The sequence below is a fragment of the Xenopus laevis genome, chromosome 5S (genome assembly GCF_017654675.1).
Source record: "Xenopus laevis strain J_2021 chromosome 5S, Xenopus_laevis_v10.1, whole genome shotgun sequence".
In the NCBI taxonomy this organism is placed as follows: Eukaryota; Metazoa; Chordata; class Amphibia; order Anura; family Pipidae; genus Xenopus; species Xenopus laevis.
Genome location: NC_054380.1, coordinates 43,206,314 through 43,233,180, shown reverse-complemented (window position 1 = coordinate 43,233,180; position 26,867 = coordinate 43,206,314). Strand labels below are relative to the sequence as shown.

At 38.2% G+C, this 26,867-nt stretch overlaps 1 protein-coding gene across 1 annotated transcript in view; it reads left to right on the top strand.

Annotated features, from left to right (window-relative positions):
- The first annotated feature begins 5,169 nt into the window (after nt 1-5,169).
- LOC108717850 (kinesin-like protein KIF26B) overlaps nt 5,170-26,867 on the top strand; it is a 200,777-nt gene continuing 179,079 nt past the window's right edge. Inside the window, exons 1-2 of the mRNA XM_018265250.2 lie at nt 5,170-6,043; nt 11,427-11,828. Of these exons, the coding sequence (XP_018120739.1) occupies nt 5,981-6,043; nt 11,427-11,828 (465 nt within the window). The 5' untranslated portion in view covers nt 5,170-5,980. The remainder of the gene's footprint in view (nt 6,044-11,426; nt 11,829-26,867) is intronic.

Here is a 26,867-nt window from a genome sequence, read left to right as displayed (position 1 = left end):
GTATAGCCAGAGAAAAATACAAGTAGATAGATGCTTTAATACATGCTCTGTCATGTAGTCGAAACACCTGGGAAATAAAGTTAAATTAAGTGTAAAAAGCACTGAAGTAAATTGAGTGTGACCTATCTGTCTGACCAGCAAATTGAGCAGCCCTTTTAAATTTAGTAGCCACAAATTACAGTAATGCTTGATAGAACTAACTGTCTGCAAACTAAAATGCTCATATCAGCTTTTCTCTTGAGGCAAAGGTACAAATTCAGTCAGATGGATTAATACCCTTCTGGGAATCACCCTGCTATACCTATCCCATTCTTAAATATGAGGGAGATGCTGAAATGGAACACCTAAACATATCACTTTAATATGAGTTAGATACATTTCTATTCTTTTTTAAAGGGATCCTGTCATCGGGAAAACATGTTTTTTTTTCAAAACGCATCAGTTAATAGTGCTACTCCAGCAGAATTCTGCACTGAAATCCATTTCTCAAAAGAGAACAGATTTTTTTTATATTCAATTTTGAAATCTGACATGGGGCTAAACATTTTGTCAATTTCCCAGCTGCCCCTGGTCATGTGACTTGTGCCTGCACTTTAGGAGAGAAATTCTTTCTGGCAGGCTGTTGTTTTTCCTTCTCAAAGTAACTGAATGTGTCTCAGTGGGACATGGGTTTTTACTAGCCGTTATCTTGTGTTAGGGGGCTGTTATCTGGTTACCTTCTGATTGTTCTTTTGTTTGGCTGCTGGGGGGGAAAAGGGAGGGGGTGATATCACTCCAACTTGCAATACAGCAGTAAAGAGTGATTGAGCATAAGTCACATAACTTGGGGCAGCTGGGAAATTGACAATATGTCTAGCCTCATGTCAGATTTCAAAATTAAATATAAAAAAATCAGTTTGCTCTTTTGAGAAATGGATTTCAGTGCAGAATTCTGCCGGAGCAGCACTATTAACTGATTCATTTTGAAAAAAATGTTTTTACCCATGACAGTATCCCTTTTATCTTAGAAATAGACAAGTATACAGTAAGTAGCAAAGAGAAGTGTTGAAAGCACTGAATGACAAAAGAAAATAATCCAAGTGCTAACATTTAAACAATGATGTCCCAGCCAATGTAGTGCCAGCTAGGGCACAGAAACATTTCCTGTGTACAGGACATGCAAATATTAATAATAAAAGTTTAATTTATGTCTGCAAACTCAGTGAGCAAAGTGCAATTATGAGTGCAATCGGCATGACTTTTCCCCCACAGTTCAACGTTATGGTCGCAAGAGAGAGTTGTGCCTGATGTAATTGCAACCAATGCACGAAAAGCGGTGCAGTTGCACAAATGTCACAAATCACATGCAATTGAGCTGAATATTTTTGAAGTCTGGTTTGCATAATGTTTAGAATCCTCTTCCTAGTCTGGAGATGGTGGAGGGTTCCTTTGTGCCAATAGGATGCAGCAGTGCTAGATTCCGAGCATGAAGGTTGCAGCCACAACCACAAGTGCAACTATATGGACATTTAAGGAGCGCATTTTGAAGCAAGTACCATTAATCAATAGGTTTTACAGGCAACTTAATGAGGGAAAATTTGTCCTTGCAGTCATAAATGAGCCATGTGTTACAGACAATCCAGAAGCCTAAGAACTGAAATCAGTAACAAGAAGTTTCTTGTTACTTCTTTAAAAATTATTGTGTTTTATACACATTTATTTAAAGTGTACATTGCTCAGAACCCACAGTAGCCCCCTCAACATTTAATAAATGCATTGGTTATATAATGAATTTGTGAAAAAATATGCACCATTCTATTAAGACTAAGTTCACCTTTAGTGTGGTGGCAGCCCAGCAACTATCTCCCTGGCATCTTCTCTACTTCGGGCAACTAATCTCCCCCAAACGCCTTCCTGCTGGCAAGAATACGAATCGCCAGCGGGATGGCATACAAATCACTTTGAATTTCCGAAGTCTCCTGAAGTTTCCTTGTGAGGCAACTTCAGGCGACTTTGGAAATCCGAAGCATTTGGGGAGATAAGTCGCCCGCAGTAGAGAAGATTTGTCACTGGGCGACTAATCTCCCTGTCTGGCACCACCCTTAAACTGCTGATTGAAGTTTTTTTCTCTAATTTATTCAAGTTCTCTCACATTTTGCAGTCTGCCATTCAAATCACTGTCTGGTTAATAGGATAAGATGCTCCACCTTAACCCTTTGAATCCCAACTGATTTTCTGTTAAAATTAAGTGTCAGTGCTATTCTGAGTGCCAGTACTATTGATTCTCTTATTTTCACCATGTAAATAGTGAAATAGTCACTGTTAGTATAAAAAAAATTTTTTGATCAAAATGTAATGTTTAGTCATGTAGTAATGTAAACAGAAATATGTCTATAAGGAGAATCATGTGATGTAGTAACCCTTTAACCCTTTCTGTGCTACACAGCTTAATACTTGCTATCTGTTTCCAGACAACACACAGCACAGCACAGGTATGTGGCACATAGAATCTGCAGCCTAACCAGAGCCATAGACAAGTACAGGGTTAAATATACTATATAAATAAAGCAAAAATGAAAACCACCTGCTCTTCTTAGAAAGCCACTGTCCTCTTTGATGCATACGGAGGCCATAAAGGTCTAATAGTTTTGCTTTCCTGTGAGTTCGTCGCATCCAATTATTATTTTGGCTGAAAGAAGTCTAATCATGTTTAACCCCTTAGCAAACTCCATCTCAGAAGAAGAATCACTTCCAGTTGACGCTGTTACAATATTATTTATTTAAAAAGTTTTAATTGGGACTTGAAATCGTAACAAAAGCTCTTTTGTCCCTATAATAAAGCCTTGTCTCCTGATTCACTGATCTCTGTTTAGTGTTTATTTGCACATTTATATGGATTATATCTAAATACACCATGGAAAAGTAAAACAACACTCCTTCCTCAAACTCACCATATAAGATTCCTGCTTAAATAATCTGGACACTGCAGGTACATATTATGTCCTTTACAAAAAAAGCAGCCCAAAGTGTGTTTAAACTAAAATGGATACAAAGAACCATTGCTTCAGTCCTGCCTAAATTGCATGCAAGCGTGTATTGATGCTGAGAAACCCTGAAGTTACAGCCACCCTTGGCAGGGTGCTAATTCCAAGGTTCCCACAGTGGGTTAAATCAATAGGTGCAGCAGAGTGACACCAAAAGAATTATAAGTAAATGCCATTTTAATGCCACATGTCGGAAGTGATGCAGTCTCCACTCTGAATACAAATATACAGTAAATAACCTATTTGTCTCCAACATCTCACTTTCAATCCTGTAATAGACAGTATTGCAATGTAATTGTTTCCTTATTTTATTTCCCCTTTAAGCCATGGAAAACCTGCCCGATACTCTACTTTCATCACTGTGTAAAAATGTTACTACGTAAAGAATCCTTTGTTTCAGTAACTAAACATGCTTCTTGAGTATTGTTGGGCATGCTATAAAATTCCACAACACGGCAGTCTGAATTGTGTAACAGCACACGGAGATAAACACATCTATAGCAACAGGGTATTTAAAGTGTAGCTTTTGTTGTGCAGGCAACGGCATAAATGCAACATAGAGAAACAGTTTTAAAAAAATGAGTCTAGAAAATGAAAAATAGTTTATATTTATATACTGTATGTGTGCAGATGTGTGTTCTCCCAGGGATTAATGGACATTAAAAATGTGCTATGTTATGTATGTTATTAGAACAATGTGCTATTTGCTGAATGTGCCTTTAGTGACAGTGGGGTCCGGGGCTCTGTTATTGATAAAAAGTATCTAGGAGTTGTCCTGCAGCAACATCTGAAGGTCCATATATTGGAAATCAATGATATAAACTGTTATTTTAGCCATCCCTCTTGTGCTGCCATCACACCACTGTTCTTCACCTGGAGTTTAGCATTGCCAGTTGCCACCAGTTCTTTGAAGAAATACTGCCTTCAATGTTCCCAATGTTTTGTGAATTTTGAAAAATTTCTTTTGTAGGCACTTTTTAGGATCATGTGGGCACTTTTAGAAAACTTATGAGTGTGCACCACAATTTATTGTGCACGCTGGTCTCAAAATTTGTGTGCGTACACGTGAATGCCTCATTTTCTAAAGTGCTTTTGCTAATGCCAAACAATGCCATTACCATTCCTAGACAACAACTAACTTTAATAACAAGTGCCTGTCATTTTGTACATGGAGCAGAATTTGCCTTAATAAATGTTGAAGTTGCCTTTTTTTTTTTTTATTCAACTCCGTGTGAATCGAGGAATGCATTCTATGAAAGACAATTGCTTCCTGCATGCGCTGTTCACACTGCTATACTAGGCCTCCTTACATGTCCAGTCCAAACCCTTTCGGAACCCCCACGAAGACTACTGTACAGGAACCCTGTAATAAACCATCTTAAATTCACCCCTGTACACTTAAACTCTTTTATAAAATAAAGTTACAATGGGCTTATGACACTTATTTAATAGAAATAGCCATTTAGCTAAAATACCATGCAGTTGGCCAGGGTGGAGGGTGGTTTAGTTCAACTGCACCAGTGCCCACCATCCAAAGGTAGCCTGTCAGGAGGCCATAACCACATTAGCAATGTTTCTTGGTGCACATTATTCACCGGGGTCCAAATGGCGCTATAGAATAGTTGTGTCAAATACAGATTTCTGCACTACTTAAGAAAGCTGTGAGGAATACAAGTCCCTTGGGATCCTGGATTGAGTTACTTGGCAACAAATACCATAAATGGAACAGTTAGGAAATCAGAAGACTATTAAGAGACAGCTTAAATACATAAGCAATAAAAAAATAATGAAATGAAACTATTTTTGGTGGTGTAGGGGTAAGTGACTCTAATATCTAGTTATCAGGTCAGAAAGATGCAGAATAAGAAGGTTAAAGCAAAAACATCTGCATCTACAGATGTGGATTTAACTGTGAATGTCCCCTATAACTATGTTACTTGTTTCCAGGTAAATTACTGAATGGCCACAATAAGCTCTCACTGTGGCACTGCAAGTGGCATATACACCTGAGAAACATAATTTCAGTGGAGCTGCTTTAGCTGGCCAAGCATTTCTCGCTTGAGAGGAACAGATGGTTCCTGCTTGAGCACAGAAAGAGACAAAAAATCAGTCAGGAGATTAGAAATTCACTGCGGGGCACAGGAAGACATGAAGTGTAAGGGCTGCAGTGTGGATCTTGTTACAGAAAACAAAGTGCAGCCAGTGAGTGTCAGGCAAGGTGTGTGTGGTAACAGAGCAAATATACACAGCTCCCAGCCCACCTCACTACACCAGGCAGCATGAGGGGAGGAGGAGGAGGAGGCTGCTGCTTCTGCTGCTGCATCTCAACCATTTCTAGCAATTCATTCCCTACTCGGAGGGGGTAGGAAAGGACAAGCAGCAGGGATATTATACTGTGCCAGCTCTAGGTGCATTTTAATAAGCAGTCTCTTCTTCCCAGACCTGAGGAGGAAAAGCTAAATATTTAGCAGCCTGGTCAGGCTCCTCCCACAGCCAGGATCCTCTCAAGCATTTCCATGCTGCTTCTGAGGCACAGAGACTGCAGCCAGAGGCATGGATTGCCTTTAACTCTACACATGATGCAGACAAGGAGAATGGCTGATTTTTAATTGAAATAGGGGGGCTTTTGGATTTTCCATTTCAGACTAGCTTTGGATGTACAATTGTGTGTTGGTTTTTTTCAATGAGCCTTTCTGTTCCCCTGTAAGCCCTGGAGGATATCGGTTGAAGTGAATTATGTTACCTCAGTGGATGTGAAGCGCACACCGTGCAGTACCAGCGGCAGGAATATAAGGAGAAGGTGAAAATGATTTGAGCAAAGGTTTCTGCCAACTGGGCTCAGTACTAGGTCTTCACAGTGGGAAGCACAAAGTCACCACTTGGCATTCCTCTACACTCCAAGGCCAATCTTGGATACAAAGTAACCCACCTACAAGTTGCCTTCACCACCTCTCACCATGAGCTCAGTGACTGGGAATAAAGACAGGATTGCAGTTACCACTAGAAGCAGGAAATATGGGGTAAGCCATTAACCAACCAGATGCATGTACAGTATATGTCTATATGCAGAGGCAAATTTTCAATGACTTCCCAGCCACATCGTATATATCCTTCTGTCTACACAACTCCCCGCTCATTATGATCCCAGTTATTCCACCTATGCATTTCAGTGGTGCATGCAGTGCTTCCATTCAACATACATTTCAGTCTCTCCTCACTATTGTAGGTTTAGGAAGGGGGAATAATCGTGAATACATTTGCAAGTATAACGTGCAAAGCAAAGGCATGCATAATGTAGTACATGTATTTGTTTCATGATGATACTACTGTATTTTACTGGTCAGTGTGCACGCACACATATATATGTACTGTACATTTGTATATTCCCAGGAATATGGAGACACTGACAAGGAACGGGATCAGTCCAAAATACAAAAGTAACATAAGACTCCCCCAGAGGAGGCAGTATCATTCTGCCTCTGGCACACATAGAGTATCATTATAGAGATATCAGACATTCAACATACCTACTGTCATTCACACGCTCCTGTCACACGAGGCAGTACAAGCCACTACATACTATCGGGATCTGTATAGAAGTATAGTACACTATGCACACACCAGCAAGCCTTTATATTACCCAGCTCAACAATAAATTCTACATGGTCACATTTAAACCATATCACAGAGGGATAGATGAGACACAAAATACACAGGTATAGCTGGTAAATATAGTTACTTTAATCTGCGGAACATCTAAATTATCTAGTCATTGTCTGCCATGCCATGATGTTGAGAACTAATAGCCACCATAAATAAAAATATGCAAATATTTCTATGTACTATGAGTATTTTGCTAAGGCTATCGTTCTATTTATGCCTCATAAAATGCTAGTGTATGGAATGCTGAGAGTGAATGAAGGAATATCCGCTGCTGTTATATTCTGCACAGTGCTTCTCTGATCTGGTAGAAAATGTTTGGAGTATCCTTATTATTTTCACTCATTCATTGCCACACAGGTACATTTACTGGATAGAGATCAGTTTAGACCAATTCTTCTGAGTATTACTGAGCCAGAATTAGATTACTTTCAATATTGCAACCATTTGTGTTGGCAGATGTTAGCCAGTAATCTCCCAAAGCAACAGATCTACTGTACTTCTACCAGATGCATCATATCTATGCATCTGGACCCCATGCATTCTTCTACAATTCTTGTCACACGCACAAAAAACTACCACAGTTTGAATATCCAGAGCAAATGATCTGCAATGAGGAGGAGCTCTTGGTATGGCAAGGTCTTGCACGGAGTAAATTTCTGCAGAGAGACAGAAAGATTAAAAGGATAAATTATATCTTGTAGGTGCCAAAATGAATGCATAATACCTGAACTGAATAATTTCTTTATCTAAAACTTCGAAATACATTGTATAAGAAACCCCCCCCAGAGAGATCAAGGAGCCAAGTACATTAAGTCTGCATATTGAACAGGAGGTCCGAGCCTCTTCTTCATTAATAAGCATGTAGATCACACATCCCCAAATGCTTAAAGCCTGCAAACGTGTAATATGTATAATGAAATATATATCTGTGTTTCACAAATACATGTATATATATATATATATATACAGTCATATGAAAAACGTTGGGTACCCCTCCACTCCACTCCACTTTTTAACAAAAAAGATAACAGTGGTATGTCTTTAATTTCCCAGGAACATCTGAGTACTGGTGTTTTCTGAACAAAGATTTTAGTGAAGCAGTATTCAGTTGTATGAAATTAAATCAAATGTGAAAAACTGACTGTGCAAAATTTTCAAAAACTTCATAGGCAGGTGTGTCCGATCATGAGAAAAGGTACAGTGCACTATTTAACGTGGCCAATTGCAAGTTGTGCTCAGGGGCGATCCTGGCCCCTCCATCGCCTGAGGCAGCAGCAGTTGCTGCCGCCCCCCTCCCTGTGCGCTTACCGTTTTGCGCATTAGGGGGTCCAGGGGGGTCCACGAGGGCGGCAGAGAGGATCAGTACGCTAGCGCCGAGAGCCTAACTGCATTTTCTGCGCTAGAAGAGCCGAATTTCCTTTTTGAAAATCTTAAAGTACCAGGAGCGGCATTTTTGCCACCCTGGTACCTATTGGGGCGCTGCTGCCTGAGGCGACATCCTCAACTCGCCTCATTGGCGAAGTACCCCTGGTTGTGCTTCTGTTTGACACTCCTCTGAAGAGGAGCATGGGATCCTCAAAGCAACTGTCAAAAGAATCTGAAAGCAAAGATTGTTCATTATCATGGTTTAGGGGAAGGCTACAAAAAGCTATCTCAGAGGTTTAAACTGTCAGTTTCAACTGTAAGGAATGTAACAGGAAATGAAAGGCCACAGGCACAGTTGCTGTAAAACCCAGGTCTGGCAGGCCAAGAAAAATACAGAAGCAGCATATGCGGAGGATTGTGAGAATGGTTACAGACAACCCAAAGATCACCTCCAAAGACCTGCAAGAACATCTTGCTGCAGATAGTGTATCTGTACATCGTTCTACAATTCAGCGCAATTTGCACAAAGAACATCTGTATGGCAGGGTGATGAGAAAGAATCCCTTGTTGTATACAAAAGCTCATTTAAACAAGCCACAGTCATTTTGGAACAAAGTGCTTTGGACTGATGAGACAAAATTTTTTAGCATGCCGGCAGAAGAACATCGCAGAGGTTCCATCATGCTGTGGGTCGGATGAATTCAACACAATATCAACAAATTCTTCACGATAATGTTCAAGCATCAAGTTACACAGGGTTTGTTAAAGTTATGCAGGGGTTGGATATTCCAACAAGACAATGACCCTAAACACAGTTCGAAATCTAGAAAGGCATTTATGCAGAGGGTGAAGTACAATATTCTGGAATAACCGTCACAGTCCCCCGACTTGAATATCATCGAAAATCTATGGGTTGATTTGAAGGAGGCTGTCCATGCTTGGAAGCCATCAAATTTAACTGAACTGGAGAGATTTTGTATGGACGAATGGTCAAAAATACCACCATCCAGAATCCAGACTCATCTAAGGCTATTGGATGCATCTAGAGGCTGTTACATTTGCAAAACAAGGCTCAACTTAGTATAGATGTAAAATCTATGTTGGGGTGCCCAAATGTATGCACCTGTCTAATTTTGTTATGATGCATATTTTCAGTTAATCCAATAAACTTTATGTCACTGCTGAAATACTACTGTTTCCATAAGGCATGTTATATATTAAAAGGAAGTTGCTACTTTGAAAGCTCAGCCAATGATAAACAAAACTCCAAAGAATTAAGAGGGGTTCCCAATCTTTTTCATATGACTGCATATATATATTGAAACCTTATATGTGCATTGTGAAAAACATTATACATTTATGCATAAGTTTTGATTTTTCTGTTTTGCCTTCTTTCTCCAGTTCCTTAAAGGATTAGGAAAGTGTAAATCACTGTGGGATTCCATATATTAGACACTTACCTGATACCCTCAGCTTATGTTCTTAGCAGAGCGATCCTCTTCCTGTATCTTCTTTGTTCACATGGGTGTGCATGCACAGTAGAACGAAAAGACACATTTTAACAAAAAAAAGCTGGCTTTTTCACTACTTTGCATGCGTCCGCCTGGGCATTGATGCAGTAAGAGGTGAAAGCAGAGGATCAATCCATAATGCTTGCTAAGAAGAACCCTGAACCTTTGTAGTTTTCTGCTAACAGAAGCACCAGCCGAGGGTATCAGGTAAGTGATTAAAATTACTGGAGTTTGCCTAATGTTTGACCCCTTCACCCCAGTGTTTGAACTGGTTCTCTTTAATCTTTATAGAACTCTAAAGCCAAAACAGGATGCATAGTGCTAGTCCCATAACGTAGGGTTGTAACAATGTTCACTTAAATTCCCAAAACAAATGCCTAATGACAATTTTTATAGTTATAAGGGCCAAGCATCACTTCAGCCATAACCCTTTATAACCCTGACTTAAATTTCTTAAACAACCACTGCTTCAGTGAGCAGCTGCACAATTTCAATACTCCAGTGCAAATTGTTGTTACATGGTTGTGGCATGGTTGTTACCCACACAGCAACATTTTTCCCCAGACCTAAAGCATCAACTATACGGTAAATTGCACCTGCTAAAATTTCGCCCTATTTGTCAAAACAAACACAGCATGTTTTGCACATTAGGTGCAAGTTGTGACTAACATGCACACGAGTGAGCATTGCATCACTTATGGTGTGTGTGCCATTAAATTGCATTAGCATGTGTTTCTTTTGCAAGTATGCCTATAGATTCAGCTCACCATGGGAACTCTAGAATTACCATTACATTCAGGGTTCCAGTAGCTCTAGGGTTCCAGAGATTTCCAGTAGGCACACTTGCAAGCGATTCAGGCTGAACAGATGTAATGGCAATTTTAATGAATGGGGTCATTTTGCGCAACATTTGCATCCGTTTAAGTGCAACCAGAGTTGAGACTAGGTTTTTTTAGGTGCAGGAAACACATAATCATGTATTATGGTCTATTATTGTTGGCAACAGTTATTGACAACACAGCTGCAGGCAACTGAGGTTTCTAGCAAAATAGATAGAAGCCAAACTCTTATCCTATGTGGTGAAATAGAGATTATAGATGTCTCTTGCAAGGATTGTGATATGCTCTGGAAGGGTGCACTGGGACTACCTTTTGAGGGATATTTAAACAAATGGCATGGTCAGACCTTGATTTAGTTAGACAGCTAGACCCATGAATGTAGCATTTAACTGAATGTTTTTCTCATGCCATTCCATTTAATATGATTTTTGGCCCACTGTTTGGATGGGCCACCTAGAGTTAGTACTGCAGACTTTAGAAATAGAAATACAATAGAAATCCAGAGACAAGTTTACTTCTGTTCATTTCACAGTGCAAGGTTACCAGCTTTATCTTTATATTTTACTGAGAGCTAGCTATACATCAGAAACTTCAAAAATAAAGCAAGTAGAAAGAAGTATTGCTTCTGCCAAAAGCTCCAGTCATACTGCCTGATTCCAAAATCCTGGCATGGCACAAACTGCCATTATAAGATCAGTAAAAATGAATAACACTTTGTGCTTCATAGCTAATTTACTCCTAAAAAGGCAACTTGGAATTAATTGAATCAGCTTAATACCAGATGTTTATTGTATGGTCAATTCACCTTTTTTACAAGATTTCAAATTAATTATTGACTTTCCATATACAATTTACACACAAAACAAAGAATCTACTTAAACCATGTTGCAGTGCCAAATGAAGAAGTGTTCTGTATGTGCTAGAAAGCTTGTGTGCTAAACATTAGGCAAGTCATATATTTTCATGTCATGCTTGTACTCAGTGTTCTTATACTACTCTTTAAAATTTCAAACATTATTTTACAGGGGAATGATGTTTGCTCTCCCACAAAATCTTCTGCCCCCTTCTCCCCAGAAAGTTGGTATAGGAAAGCCTATGAAGAGTCCAGAGCTGGTAGCAGACCAGCTCCAGAAGGTGCTGGTTCTATTCCAGGTTCATCAGGGACTCCTTCCCCTGGATCTGGTACCTCTTCCCCTGGGTCCTTTTCTGGCTCACCCGGACCTGCATCTCCTGGGATTGGCAACAGTTCTCCAGGGTCTCTTGGAGGATCTCCTGGATTTGGCACTGGGTCTCCAGGATCTGGAAGTGGAGGAGGATCATCTCCAGGCTCTGACAGAGGAGTTTGGTGTGAAAACTGCAATGCACGTTTAGTGGAATTGAAGAGGCAAGCCCTGAAATTGCTACTGCCGGGACCCCATTCCAGCAAGGTAAGCTTCTTTATGTTTCAAATGTAAAACATGAGGGAACTAACTAGCAACATTTGCAGTTAGTACAGTAAATGGGCAAATGATGCCCATAGACTCCAATGGATGAAAAGAAATGTCGCAGGTCAAAAAAGAATTGTCACGTGTCAAAAAAATCCTGATCTGAACTTTAGATTTGGTGCATCCCTACTTAATACAGCAAGCATAGCGCTAAAGGTCACAAAGTCAGATTATGTATGGTGTGATTGATTTACTGTACTTCTGATAATGAAAATCATTTCCGTTAAATGGAAATTTCATCAATTCATAGGAATGAATAGGAAGCAGATTCTTCTGAGTTATATTTGGTTGCATATATATATATATATATATATATATATATATATATATATATATATATATATATATATATATATATATATATATATATATATATATATATATATATAGCTGGGATGCAACTAATTCAGATTAGGATAACACTTAATAATGTTCCATGACACACAAACTTTGTATAATACAACACTGTATCAAGTGTGAGATGATGATAGAAAGTTTTCCAGCATTATCAGTTAGATCAGAGTTGCTTCTAAGTAAATCAGTATTAATTGTAACTCAGACATGTATAAGACCAGTCAGGCATGTGTATCTACTAAGATTAGTATAACTAGCCATTATTTTATGATAGAACATGTGATTGTATTGTGCATTGTAATAATATAAAATTAGGCAGGGACTGTTTTAGTTCTTTTTGTATTCTATGGGGCCTCTTGAACATCATTCAAGTTAAGATTACCATGTGATTACCATGTGGTCTGTTTAATCAAATCGATTAGTCAGCCTGACAGTGTAGCAACTTTGTTTTTTATTATACTGTTGCATGCATGTACACGATATCCATGCAAGTCTACCTATAATAAATTGCTGCTGTTAAATGTGCACTTTGTTTGTAATTGTAACCAGTCTTGAGCATTCCAAAGTAAAATCACTGCATAAACATTATCTCTTTTACATTATTTGTTTTTACTTGTTAGATAATATGTTAATGTAGGATTAATATATCTTAGCCCTTTGGATTTAAGAAAAGTCTAATTTTTGATAGCATGCTCAAAATGGATGAAAGGCAACAGGCAAGTTTTTATTGAACGGATCTGCTGGATCAGCTCAATAGATCAGACAGAGAAATGATATAGAGAAAATATGATGGCAGACATAAACCCATAGTTACATATAATCTGTCCCTTTAACTTAGGGGGCTATTTATCAAAGTCTGAATTTATCTCAATATTTTCCAGAAAATTTACATTGTGGGAAAAAAATCTGATTTTTAAGATTTTTTCGGAAATTTTCACCCGAAAACGTCGGAGTATTGCGCGAAACCCATGGCACATCAAAAAATCATTGGGACTTCTCCCATTGACTTATTTGCAACCTCGACAGGTCCAAGATTTTAGATTATCAGATTTGGACTTTTCCATCCTCAGGGTTTAATAAATTCCGAAAAATTCGTGATTTTTTTAAAGTCTGATTTTATATTAAAAAAAAAAATCACAACATTTTCGTGATTTTGCATTCAGAATTTAGTAAATAACCCCCTTAGTGTTTATCAGGTCTTCAATGTGCTTCATGCTGTAGTTCATTACAGGTGTTCTCATACCTTCCATCAGGGGAGTAGCTAGTGGCCCAACCATGCTCTGAGAACATGATGGGGACCCAAACAGATAGAAATTGAAAAAACCTGTAGTATGTAGGGGGCGTTGTCAAGTATTCCTAAATGGTCCACTTTTACAGGCATTTTACCCTAGTATGTCAATAATAAGAAACCTGCAAAGCAACTGAGAATCAGGTCAAATGTGTTAAATAGTATAGTATAATATACTACATAAAGTTTTGATAAAGATAAATAAAGTCCTGCATAATATTTCTAGTTCAGCATATTTTACTATAGCCAATAGCATCACTGAGTTACATCTTACATTGTAAAAGGTGTTTGATCTTCGGGTTGACAGGCACACTTCACTCTCAGCTTTAAATTGCATTGGCCATGTTTTTAAGAGGCTTAAAAAGAATGTAAAGGGAAGATAAGTATAATTTTTCCTTGGTATTCTATTTCCAGTTTGTTACTTGATTTGTTAATTTCATGCCACCATTGCTGTTTTGGGAAGTTTATCTTCTATCTCTGATGGAGCTTCTAATAGCATGTTACAGACAGAACTCACATGAATCCCCATCGCCAGGCTTTTTCAGGCGACTGTTGAAAAGCGCATCGCCTCGTGTGGTTAGCACAGGCGTTTTTACATAGGCGCCCATACAAAACTGTCGCCTGCGCCGGTCGCGGCGACTGTCGCGGCGCTTTGTCGCCGCGACCGCAAACGCGTTGCTATCTCCCCGTGTGGACTAGCCCTTAGAGCAGTGGTTTCCAAACCGTGGGACTGCCCCCCTGGGGCAGCCATTCAAAGCTGAAAAAAGGAGACAAGGCACAGGACATACACAGTAGATAATAGATAAGCTCTGTACTATACAATGGGATTCTTCAGAACTTATCTGTTATCTACTGTGTAAACTGTATTTGAATTAGGGATGCACCGAATCCAGGATTCGGTTCGGGATTCGGCCAGGATTCAGCCTTTTTCAGCAGGATTCGGATTCGGCCGAATCCTTCTGCCAGGCCGAACTGAAGCCAACTCCTAATTTGCATATGCAAATTAGGGGCGGGGAGAGAAAGCGTGTGACTTTTTGTTAGAAAACAAGGAAGCAAAAAATGTTTTCCCCTTCCCACCCCTAATTTGCATATGCAAATTAGGGTTCGGATTCAGTTCGGTATTCGGCCGAATCTTTCGCAAAGGATTCAGGGGTTCGGCCGAATCCAAAATAGTGGATTCGTGCATTCCTAATTTGAATGGCTGCCCCCATGACTACACAGCAGCTTGTTTATATAAACTATAGTAGAGTTTCTGAAGCAAACACACCAGTTTTACCAGTTCAGGGCAACAGTGCATTATATTGTCATTCCATTAAAACACTTTAATTTTTTTGGTGTTACTGTTTCTTTAAGGAAAATGCTGTCAGAAAGAAACTTTTTGCTAACATCAAAGAGGCACATTTTACAAAATGGCAATACCTGTAGTACTAAAACTGTCTAAAGATGATATATATATATATATATATATATATATATATATATATACATATATATAAATTTTTCAAGAGGGACCAGCTCTCCGTATTTTAAATCACCAAGTGTTTATTATCACATCACTGTGCATCCAACGTTTTGGCCTTTATCAAGGAAAAAAGTGCTCATCCACCAATATATACCCATAATCCCCTCCAAAAAAAAGGCGCCAAAATTATGTCATCAGATGACGTGGGGGCTGAAACGTTGGATGCACAGTGATGTGATAATAAACACAAGGGGCAGATTTATCAAGGGTCAAAGTGAATTTGAGTGAATTTTCGAAGTAAAAATTTTTTAAATCTTGTAATTTTTTGGATACTTTGACCATCGAATTTACTTCGATTCGAAGTAAAAATCGTTCGAATATTCGACCATTCAATAATCTAAGTACTGTCTCTTTAAAAAAACTTAGACTTCAACAAAATTCGCCAAATTAAACCTGCCAAAGTGGTATGTTAGCCTATGGGGACCTTCTAAGTCTTCACACACCGAAGTAAAATCGTTCAACCGTACGCTAAAATTGTTCAAATCGTTTGATTGAACGATTTTACTTCGATCGTTCGATTGCCATATTCGGTGAAAAATACTTAGATTTCGATATTCGAATTCTATGCAGTGTAGTAGTTGGCTAAGAATTTATTTTCAGAGTTTGATATTTTATAAAAAGCTATGGCACCTTATAGCAGCCCCTCTGGCATTTGCCAGAACACACAGATTGCTAGTCCAGGCCTGGGACCTGTTATCCAGAATGTTTAGGATCTGGGGTTTTCGGGATAATGGATCTATCTGTAATGTGGACCTAGTAAGTCTACTAGAAAGTCATGTAAACATGAAGTAAACCCAATTAGCTGGTTTTGCTTCCAATAAGGATTAATTATATCTTAGTTTAGATCAAGTACAAGGTCCTGTTTCATTATTATTGTTTTCTGTTTATTTTCCTATTATAAGGAAATGACAAAACAGCTGCAAATATAAACATCTAAATCATGCAAATTATTTGTTTTATTTTTAGCCACGTTTATCTAGGACCTTCGCTAACAGGAATGCTTGGGGCCTTGAAATATTTATTTTCTTTTGATCATTCCGTCATAGTAGTGTAGGTTTGCTTTTTATTTACAGATTAGTTCTTTTAAGATTTTTATGAACCTGTAGGCTGAAGGTAAATATATAAACATTTTTGTTGCTATATATATTGTTTACTCATAAAGTTAATTACATTTGCATTACTTGACACTTACCTAAGGTTAATGTTGTTACAAAATGTACATAATCAATACATCCGCTCTAGGCATAGGTTTATTTATGTACCCTATAATAATACATAGAAAGAATCCATTAGGAAAAAAGTAATTTAGAGATGGCAGTGTGTGTGTGTCATTTATGAATGAATAAAGAAAGAGGAAAGACAAATGAGAGGTTGAGATTTATAAGAAATAATACAGCTCTGCAGTTTTTCCCCATGAGATTATGACAGCATTAGACATAGACTTAGAATTAAATTATGGTATAAAGCATTTATTTATGCCTCAGGTTTGCGAACAACACAAAACACATTAGAATAATTAAAAATAATATGGTTGCTTTATCTGGGGAGTCTTGGAACTAAAATATGTAGCAAACTGTTCCTAGGATGTGAATGAGTGATTGGTTTGTTCTATATAATAGCTATACACGAATCATATTCCAATTTTCTTGAAGCAGCTGTAGCAATCTAGAGGAATTCATGTTTAACATATTACACTTTTCTTAGCAGCTAGGACTTTGGATTTGTGCCCTAAATGAAATTTAGGAGATGATTACAAATTTCCCTTAGAATAATGCGTTAAATTTAGGAACTAATTTATAAAATGATATAAAAAAGTAAGCTGTATCGATTTCATTTTGCCAAGATTCTGAAATATTCATGCAATTTTAAGGGGTTGTTCACCTTTAAATTAACTTTTAGTATGATGTAGAGACTGATATTCTGAGACATTTTTAATTTTTTATTATTTGTGGTTTTCAAGTAATTTAGCTTTCTATTCGGCAGCTCTCCAGTTTGCTGTTGCAGCAATCTGGTTGCTAGGGTCCAAATGTGAATGAGAGATTGAAATATGAATAGGAGAGGCCCTGTATAGAAAGAGAAGAGTAATAAGAAGTAGCAATAACTATAAATTTGTAGTTTAAAGTTTTTTAGGTGGGGTCAGTGACCCCCAGCTGAAAGTTGGAAAGAGTCAGAAGAAGATGGCAAATATTTAAAAAACTATAAAAAGACAAAAATGAAGGCAAATTTAAAAGTTGCTTAGAATTTTTAATGAAAGGGTTTATGGCTTTTACATATGTTTTCAAATGCCTTCCTACTTATATGACTTGTGAGATGTAGGGCAGCAGACATAACAGGACAACAACTTTGGATGCTCTCTTTCAAATTCTCTGTTCTACCGTGACAATTATTAAGCATTAGGTGTGACGTTTGTTCTGCGGTTGTAACTGTTGTGTGATTTGCTAATACACTTTACTATTATAAGAAATGTATTTGTGAAAACTCTACCATGTCACTATGTCAGAAATGTACACCTGTAAATATACTGTATACACCATATCGCTGCATGCAAAATTCACCTACAAAAACCTTAGCAGAACCAAATGAATCATCACACAAAATCATAAAAAGCAAGAACATTTAAGTCACACCCAATTCCATGTCATAACTATATGCAAATTGGTCCTGTTTTGTGGTCTGTCAGCGTTTTGCGCCAGAAAACACAAATATTAAAGGGTTATTTATCAAAGTCTGATTTTTTTCTGGTTTGACTTTTATCGGGGAAAACCACCATTTTTTTTGCGTTGGGTTTCTGAAAAAGTCTCGGTATTGGAGTGTCAAATCCATAAAATTCGCAGTGTTTGGGTCTAATCTGAAAAAGTTGTAGATTCTGATTTTTTTTTACGATCTTATCAAGACTTTTTCCGCACAATAATTTTTCGGGAAAATGTAATGATAAATAGGAGGAAAAAGTCTGTGCCGATTTGGTTGGAGTGGCTTTCCAAAAATAGTGAGATAAATTAGAATTTTGATAAATAACCTCCCTTAATGTTTCATACAAATTAATGCAATCTCTGTGCAAGCATATTTCTGGTTATTTCTGCTCTGTTAGTCAATGATCCTTGCTGTATTTTTCTAGAGTGCAAGGGAAGGCTATCTGGTATATTGGCTGATGAGGTTTTTTCTTTAACTGCCTGATACCACATTGGAGCAAGTGGCAGGTTCCAGTCTTTATTCATCTTTGTGTATAGCAGTCAGATTTGCTACAATATTTCTCAGTTTTTCATGAATGTACGCATTTTCCATTCATCTGGTAGCCCGACCACAGGTGTTTAAAGTGGTGAAGAAAACAAGTGCAGGATATTTTTTGCTGCATAACTCTTCCATTTCAAGTGTTTTTGTCTCTCACTTTAAGTTTGTATTTTTTGAAATAGTAATGTATATTTTATAATTTCATAATTTTATTATTCAGTAATAGGGATGGCTGTAATTGTTACTTGTGCAGGGTAAATATATTTAACCTTTAGATAATTGCAGAGTATAATGGACATAAGAAAGTAGATCTGGTATTTTCTAAGAGCAACATCCACAATGATGCAATGATGGTTTTTGTCCTAGGGCCAGTTATGTAACTCATGTAACTTATGTAACTTATGTAACTCAGCTCAGAATACCTTACAATAACAAGTCAATATAATGAACACAGTTAGGATAATCGAAACAGATTTTTGTAAAACATGGTAGCTATTGGACTTGGTTACTGAGCTTCGAACCTCAAGTAATTAGAATCATAGTCAGGAAATCTTCTGACAGAATGAACACCACTCTGTGTGACATGTATGTACAGTATATTATATTTATTAATTTCTAATTAATATTAGAAATGTCTCTCTAAGGGTTTTTAAAACTGAAAAAGTGCACAGAATTTTATAATGGTATCACATGATAAATTGAGTTTGAGGATTGTATTCATGGCCTGGTGTGGTCATTACCTAATGGGATTTTCCAGGCAGCCAGGTCAATTGTTCTGGGAAACCACTGTTTTGTCCCATATGTGGTAAGCTTGTCCCAGGGTGGCTGAATCGACAGAAATAACTGTCAGTGTTTGGCCAATATTAATAAGTAAGTGACAACAACACTTTACAAGTACTCAAGAGATTAAAACATAATTATGCCTCTTTATAGGTCCCTGGTAAGGCCTCATCTGGAGTATGCAGTGCAGTTTTGGACTACAGTCCTTAAGAGGGATATACATGAGCTGTAGGGATGTAGCGAACTGTTCGCCCGCGAACTAGTTCGCGCAAACTTCGACCGTTCGCGTCCGCCGAATGTTCGCGAACGTTTGGGAACGTTCGCATTTTGAGTTCGCGTTCGATCGTTCGACCATTCGACCATTCGAATTCCTTCGACCGCTAAAAATCGAACGATTTCCATTCGTTCGAACGATTGTAAGCATTAGATCGAATGAAAAGCATTCGATCGAATGGCTTCGATCGTTCGATTCGAATGAAAATCCTTCGATCGAACGATTAAAATCTTCGATCGTTCGAATCGAACGATTTTAGCGGGTGTTCGAAGTTCGCGAACGTTCGCATTTTTTGCCGGTGTTCGCGAACGGCGTTCGCGAACACCAAATCGGCAGTTCGCTACATCCCTAATGAGCTGGAGAGAGTGCAGAGATGTGCAACTAAACTGGTTAGAGGGATGGAAGATTTAAATTATGAGGGTAGACTGTCAAGGTTGAGGTTGTTTTCTCTGGAAAAAAGGGTGCTTGCGAGGGGACATGATTATTCTATACAGTGTGTGCATGGATGCTGGGTTTCATTTGGAGGGGTTGCATTTGATGAACTTTGGTCTTTTTTCAACCCAATCTAACTATGTAATTATGTAACAAGAAAAAAACACTAACTGTTCACATAGGACAGGTAGAATGAATTGGAATTGGAAAAGAAGGTTGAAGATTTTCACCTAAATGCAAAATGCTTTACTTTGTTGTGAAGTAAAGAGCTCATTTATAAACAGAAGCCCAAGTGTAAAGCTCTAAAAGTGAGAAAAAAATATGTACAATGGAACACAAGGCAATTGCTTTTATACTGTATATAGGTTTGGAACCTCTTATTCAAAGTGTTCAGGACCTGGAGTTTTCTGGATAAGGGTGTCTTTACAAAATTTGAATCTTCATAACTTAATTGTACTAAAAAAAATAGTTAAACATTAAGGGGGTTATTTATCAATGTTAGATTTTTTCTAGTTGGACTTTTAAAGAGGAAAATCATAATTTTTTCCTAGAAAAAACCCCCCTGATTTCTGCATACTTTATTGAAACCCTGATAGTGTTAAAAGTCTGAATAAAAAAGTGCTCCAACTCAGACCTGCTGAGTTCATGTAAAAGTCAATGGCAGATGTCCTGAACATATCCTGATTTGCGCTGGATTTCTGAAAAAGCTGCGGTAGTTGGGCGTCAAAGTCACAGTTTCACATCTTATCGAGACTTTTCCCTGCACAAGAATTTTTCAGGAAAATTTAATGACAAATAAGGGGGGTAAAAGAGTGAATTTAGCCGTTTTTCACCTATTGGAATAAAACACTATCGTGTTTGTATAGATGTGACCTTCTGACCTATGGGTACACATCGCCACCATGTTAAATGGAGTTCAGTATTTGCAAAGATATGAATACTGATAGCACTTTTGAACAACAGGCAATTTATAAAGCATTTTAAACATCATATCACTTGAGTAAGTAGGTGAAATCTAGTAACATTGCATAGTTAAAACACAAGTGCATAATCAAGGGGTGCAGATGGTAGTGAGAAGACCTTTGCAGGATTCTGTCCATGTGAGGGAAATTTGTTTCAGTTCTAACTTAAAGGAGAAGGAAACCCCCTGGGCGCAAAAATCCCTCCCCCCCTCCCCTGTGTTGCCCCCCCCTCCCTCCTCCCCCCCTGGCCTACCTGTCCCGCCGGGCAAATGCCCCTAACTTGTTACTCACCCCTCTGTGCAGGTCCAGTCCACGGAGTTCACAGGCGGCATCTTCTCCCAAGCTGTCTTCTTCCTGCTTTGACCGGCATTTTTGGCGCATGTGCAGTAGGAGCATTTCACCGGTACGGAACTACTGCGCATGCGCCAAAAGTCACGAAATGAAATCGGAAAGCTTTGTGACTTTTGGCGCATGCGCAGTAGTTCCGTACCGGTGAAATGCTCCTACTGCGCATGTGCCAAAAATGCTGGTCAAAGCAGGAAGAAGACCGCTTGGGAGAAGATGCCGCCTGTGAACTCCGTGGACTGGACCTGGCAGAGGGGTGAGTAACAAGTTAGGGGCATTTGCCCCGCGGGACAGGTAGGCCAGGGGGGAGGAGGGGCAACAAAGGGGAGGGGGGGTTTGCGTCCAGGGAATTTCCTTCTCCTTTAAGGAAAAGCATGATAAAGGAGAATCAATATAAAAAACAGAAATGTATTGCTTGACAAAATGAACGAGAGATTGTTATTATTAGTAGTAGTAGTATTAGTATTAATAATAATAATAATTGAACATACAGAGTTACATACAAAGCAAATCAAAAGGTGAAGAGGGCACTCCCAAAAAGAGCTTACAATCTAAAAATGAGATTCACAGAATGTCATAATAAATCTAAATACCTGTAGCAGCATAAAATGTTGCTTTCAGAGCTGTATCCATGGGGCTAGCCACAGGTCTTTGTGCTTTAAAAACGAAGCACACAGACCTGCATCAAAACAAGGAAGGCAGCATGCAAAGCGCAAAATGATTATTTTGTATACATTTGCTTCCTAATTGTAAATGACTCATAGTGAGTTGTATATAGTATTTTAGTGATGTACTTATAATGCACTTGTTCATTTTGCAGACTTTGTTGAATTGGTGAAGCAAAATAATTTGATCTTTGAAGTGAAGACAAACTGAGTTGCAGATAGTAGTAGTTTTGCATATATAAACACAGGTAACCCTTTATATACAGCTTTGGGATGACAGACCCACAAAGAGGGGGTGGGAAGTCACTTCAACAGACGATTCTAATGACTTGAACCAAGTTAAGTACAGGATCAAGGTGGGAAAAAAGAATCAACCTGGAGTGTAGGATCAAGGCAGGAACACTGAATAAAACAGGAATTCAGGATCAAGGCAGTAACTCTCTAATAAACATGAGATTATCATCAAAGCAGGAGTTCAGGATCAGAGCAACAAAACTGGATCAAATATGAGTTCAAGATCAAGGTGAGAATCCCTGGATCCAAAAGCTGGGTTGCAGATAAACAGCTGAATGACCAGAAATCATTAGACAAATCTTACTTATATTGGCCCTTTTACAACCCTTAGGTAAATATGTCTGTGGTGACATTTTTCAATGATATAAGCAATGATGAGTCTGTAGAGCACTCTGTGGCTCAGCTGGAAAAACACATTCAACCAACACCACTACTAGATCCAAGCAGATCAAAACACTGTTGACTATATTGTTAGTAGTAAATCTGAGATTAGCTTTGAGGGTTTAAATCTAAAGGTGGCCGTAGACGCACTGATAATATCGTATGAAAACATTTTTGTACCATAGACCATTATTGACAGAAGGTCGTTGATTGGGCGGCCGTAAAATTTTGATCAGCGCCTTTGAAGGCACCCGAACATTGCCCATTGTTAGTGCTGAATCGTCAGATACAGGTAGAATTCTATTGTTTCTACCTGTATATTGGACAACTCGGCTCTACACGTGTGTATTGAAATGACCAATCTTCCTTGAAAAGATCTTTACCAGGAAAGATTGTAATTGTAACGTCTATGACCACCTTAAGTTGTGTACCCCCCTGAAACAATTGACCATTTATGATGATAATAGAAACTTACCACTTCTTCACCAGTGGAAAAGCACTCAGTTCTGACTGATGCCATTGACTCTAGGGGCAACCACCTAGTTTTATCATTATATGTCTTCCTCTTCAGCTTTCAAATGAAGGTCTACTGAGGCTACAGTTTTATTGTAAAATGTTTATTTACATTTCTAATCAGGCCTACTCCTATTCATATTCCAGTCTCAAACCAGTGTCTGGTTTCTATGGTAAATTGTGACATTAGCCTTTAAATGTCTCTCTCCTTTGCAGACAACAGAGTTATTTTAGCTTCAAAGAAAGCTCTTTCTTATAAAAATATTCATATTGTACAAGTAAGCAAAATATAATGCTCATGGTTAATATTTGGCGTTCACAAATGTCTTTTTTTTATCACCACATCGCCTGATGTGAAGGACACAGTGAGCAATTTCTTTCACGTCAAAGTTTATGCCTCCCGCAGAAGATGGTTGAGATAGTTAAAAAAAGAAAATACATTTGCTGCTGAAAGTGGGAAGATACTTTGTTATTGTTTTTTTTTGCATGTGTCCTGGGGTAGTAACAAATGCCTTTGAACTTGCTGACCAGCATCACACATACCATAATGCTTGGAAAGATCCTGCTGTCTGCCTTACTGACACCTGGCCAACAATGTTATCTTCTGTATTTGTCATCAGTTTATAGCATATCTTTTGATCAGTTATTTCATTTCTAGAAGCAATGTTTTTCTTCTAAATTCCATCAAAATGAAAACTTAAAGAAAGAATCTTGAAAAGGTAAACTTTAAATTCACCTTAAACATTCTCTAATGTGAGCTGGTGAATTTATATTTTAAACTGCTTTCAGCATCAAACTTATGAAAGTGACCATTGTTCCTGGCATATACTCAACCGTTATTACAGCCATTGTACAAATATTTAATGAAAGAGTATATACAGTAAGTCTGTTTTCATTTTAAATACTTGTCTTATGCTGTGACAGCCTCCAAATAAAACATACAGAATTGAGTTTTTCTGAGTGTGACCACTCATACTATGTCTCAGGTTTCAAACTCCATGTTTTGCCAGTAGAATGCATTTTATTGTAGTGTAGGCAGCTAATAAAGATAGACATGCAATTAAAAAGACATTTGGAAGAAAAAAAGGCACAGATCACTGTCTGTGCAAGCCAAGGGCAACTGAATAGCTGTCAGTTGGATAGCTATTATGTACAGTTTTAGGGGCCATTTCTGCAGGAAGGGTAGTAAATGAACTGACAAAGGCACTTAGCTAATATGGCCAATATAAGCACTTCCTGTGAAAGTTATTGTCTCAGAAGGACACTTGCATGTATGGGGTATTTTACATTACCATTAAAAATATTTTTCTAGTTATATTCACAGATAAACCTGAGTGTAATACTTGCATTTTCAAAGTACAGCACATATAGAACAAGCATTGCTGAACAAATTATACTGTATATTATTGTTCATATAGAATTTTTATTCCTCTTTTTAAGTGATATCATCATCTTAGCAAGACGGGCATTATGTGCGTTGGAAATAATTAGCATTATCAACTGTGCTCAGTGGTAATTATTGCTCCATGCAAAATGCTAGTGAATGCATATTTGCAAATAAATAGCTACATAAATAAATATTTCAGTAGCTAGCAAATGTGTACACAAAACCAGAAATCTAGGCACACACGGGGAAAGTATCTCTACTAAGACTCTTTATAAAATTTGCATTGTGATGTCGATTTGTAAAATGTGAGGCATCATAGTAAGAACCAGGAGGAGACTGGAATAAAGCATGAAACACCTCAAGAACCGTACTGATTAATACAGGAAATACACATAGACAGAACACAAGAGGATTTTTAAGTTATGTATTTTATTTGAGTTTAGTGTATATAATTTATAGAATATTAAAAAGGTTATTATTATATTCTCACAAAAGAGCCCAAAGATTTAGGATTTTGAAAGTGTTGCAACATTTCAGGAGGGTTACATGGTACATTTTTTACATCTCCAACCATAGTAATGTGAATTAACTTTACTTTGCTCAACTAACATGATAGAAAAGAATTTGGAATTATTTCTTAGGGTGACAGTTCGCCTTTCATACAGATAATTATTACATGGTAGCACAGAAACCAGTGCAATTAGAATCAGAATTTTATAATCAGCCTTGTAACATCAGCTTATATTACAGACAAACCTAATTTTCTGCTTGATAATTTGCAACTACCCCTAAACTTAGCTTCTGAAGCTTCTTAAGCTGCTCAGAGCCCACTGAGCATGTACAGTAAGTGTCGCAGACACTTTCCAAGATGGTGACCCCCTGTGACAAGTTTGAAGTCCTGGGTCATTACTGGTATTGAGAAGCTGAAACTTTAGGTTGGTGCAAGACGTTCAGTATATAAAATATGGCATTTGTAACCATATTCATAGTTTTTTTTCAGATAACTTCCAGACTTCCTCTAATGTTGATCAGATTCAGAAGGCTCAAAAAAATTGCTAATTGTATATACAGTACTTATTTCCCTTTTGCTGTAGATGATAGTAGGGCAAGTAGGGCAAATATTTTTTACCTGTATTGTGTACATTCAGCTTTTTTTAATTGTCCTTGCTGGGCTCCTAGGATGTGCAAAGTCATTTAAACAGTGTTCTTATTATATGGCACACAGAAATGCTAAGGCAATTTAAAAATAATCCTGTAGGAGCACTGTAAGCTGAGTTCCATGAAAATTGCTATTATGGATACAGTAAATTCGAATTTACAATTCAAATAAACAAAGTACATTGAAAAACCAATTAGGAGCAGGCACTCAATGAAGGCAAACTTCCACCAGGCAATAGTTCAAAGTGAAGAAAGTTTATTGTGTCCACAACCTTACATGTTTCGTGTCATAAACACGGCAAATTCACTAAGCGCCGAAGCGTCGAACGCTAGCGTTACTTCGCTAGCGTTTGGCATTTTCGTTACTGCGCAAATTCACTAACGAACGCTGGCGTAGTTTCGCTAGTGTTACTTCGCACCCTTACGCCTGGCGAAGTTTCGCTAGCGACGTAACTACGCAAATTCACTAACGCGCGCAGTGTACTGAACGCTACCTTTTACGCTAGGCTTCCTTCGCCACCTCAGACCAGGCGAAGCGCAATAGAGTAGATAGGGATTGCTTCAAAAAAAGTCCAAATTTTTTCTAAGTCCCAAAAAACGCTGGCGTGTTTTCTACATTATGGGTGATAGGCTGAAAAAGATCGAAAAATTTTTTGGGGCTCCCCTCCTTCCCCCCTACATTTCCTGACTCATGGCAACTTACCTAGACAGTGGGCACATGTGTAGGGCAAAATAAAATTTTTATTTGATGTTTTGAAGCTTTTCTAGCCATTTGTAGTGCTGATACATATTCCTCCATTGAAATTTGAATTTGGCGCCGTATGCAAATTAGCTTTCGCTAGCGTAACTTCGCTTTACTTAGCGAATCAACGCTAGCGCAACTTCGCAACCTTACGCTACCAACTTCGGATTTTAGTGAATTTGCGAAGCGCTGGCGAAACTACGCCTGGCGAAGTGTGGCGAAGTGCGGCAAAGTTACGAAGGGGCAAATTCATCAAGGGTTAATTAACCCTCGATATTCGACTGGGAATAAAAATCCTTCGACTTTGAATATCGAAGTCAAAGGATACTGCGATCGAACGATCGAAGGAATAATCTTTAGAATCCTTAGAATCGAACGATTCGAAGGATTTTAATCCAACGATCGAAGGATTATCCTTCGACCAAAAAAACTTAGCCAAGCCTATGGGGACCTGCCCCATAGGCTAACATTGGGTTCGGTAGCTTTTAGGTGGCGAACTAGGGGGTCGAAGTTTTTTCTTAAAGAGACAGTACTTCGACTATCGAATGGTCGAATAGTTGAACGATGTTTAGCTCGAATCCTTGGATTCGAAGTCGAAGTCGTAGTCGAAGGTCGAAGTAGCCCATTCGATGGTCGAAGTAACCAAAAAAACACTTC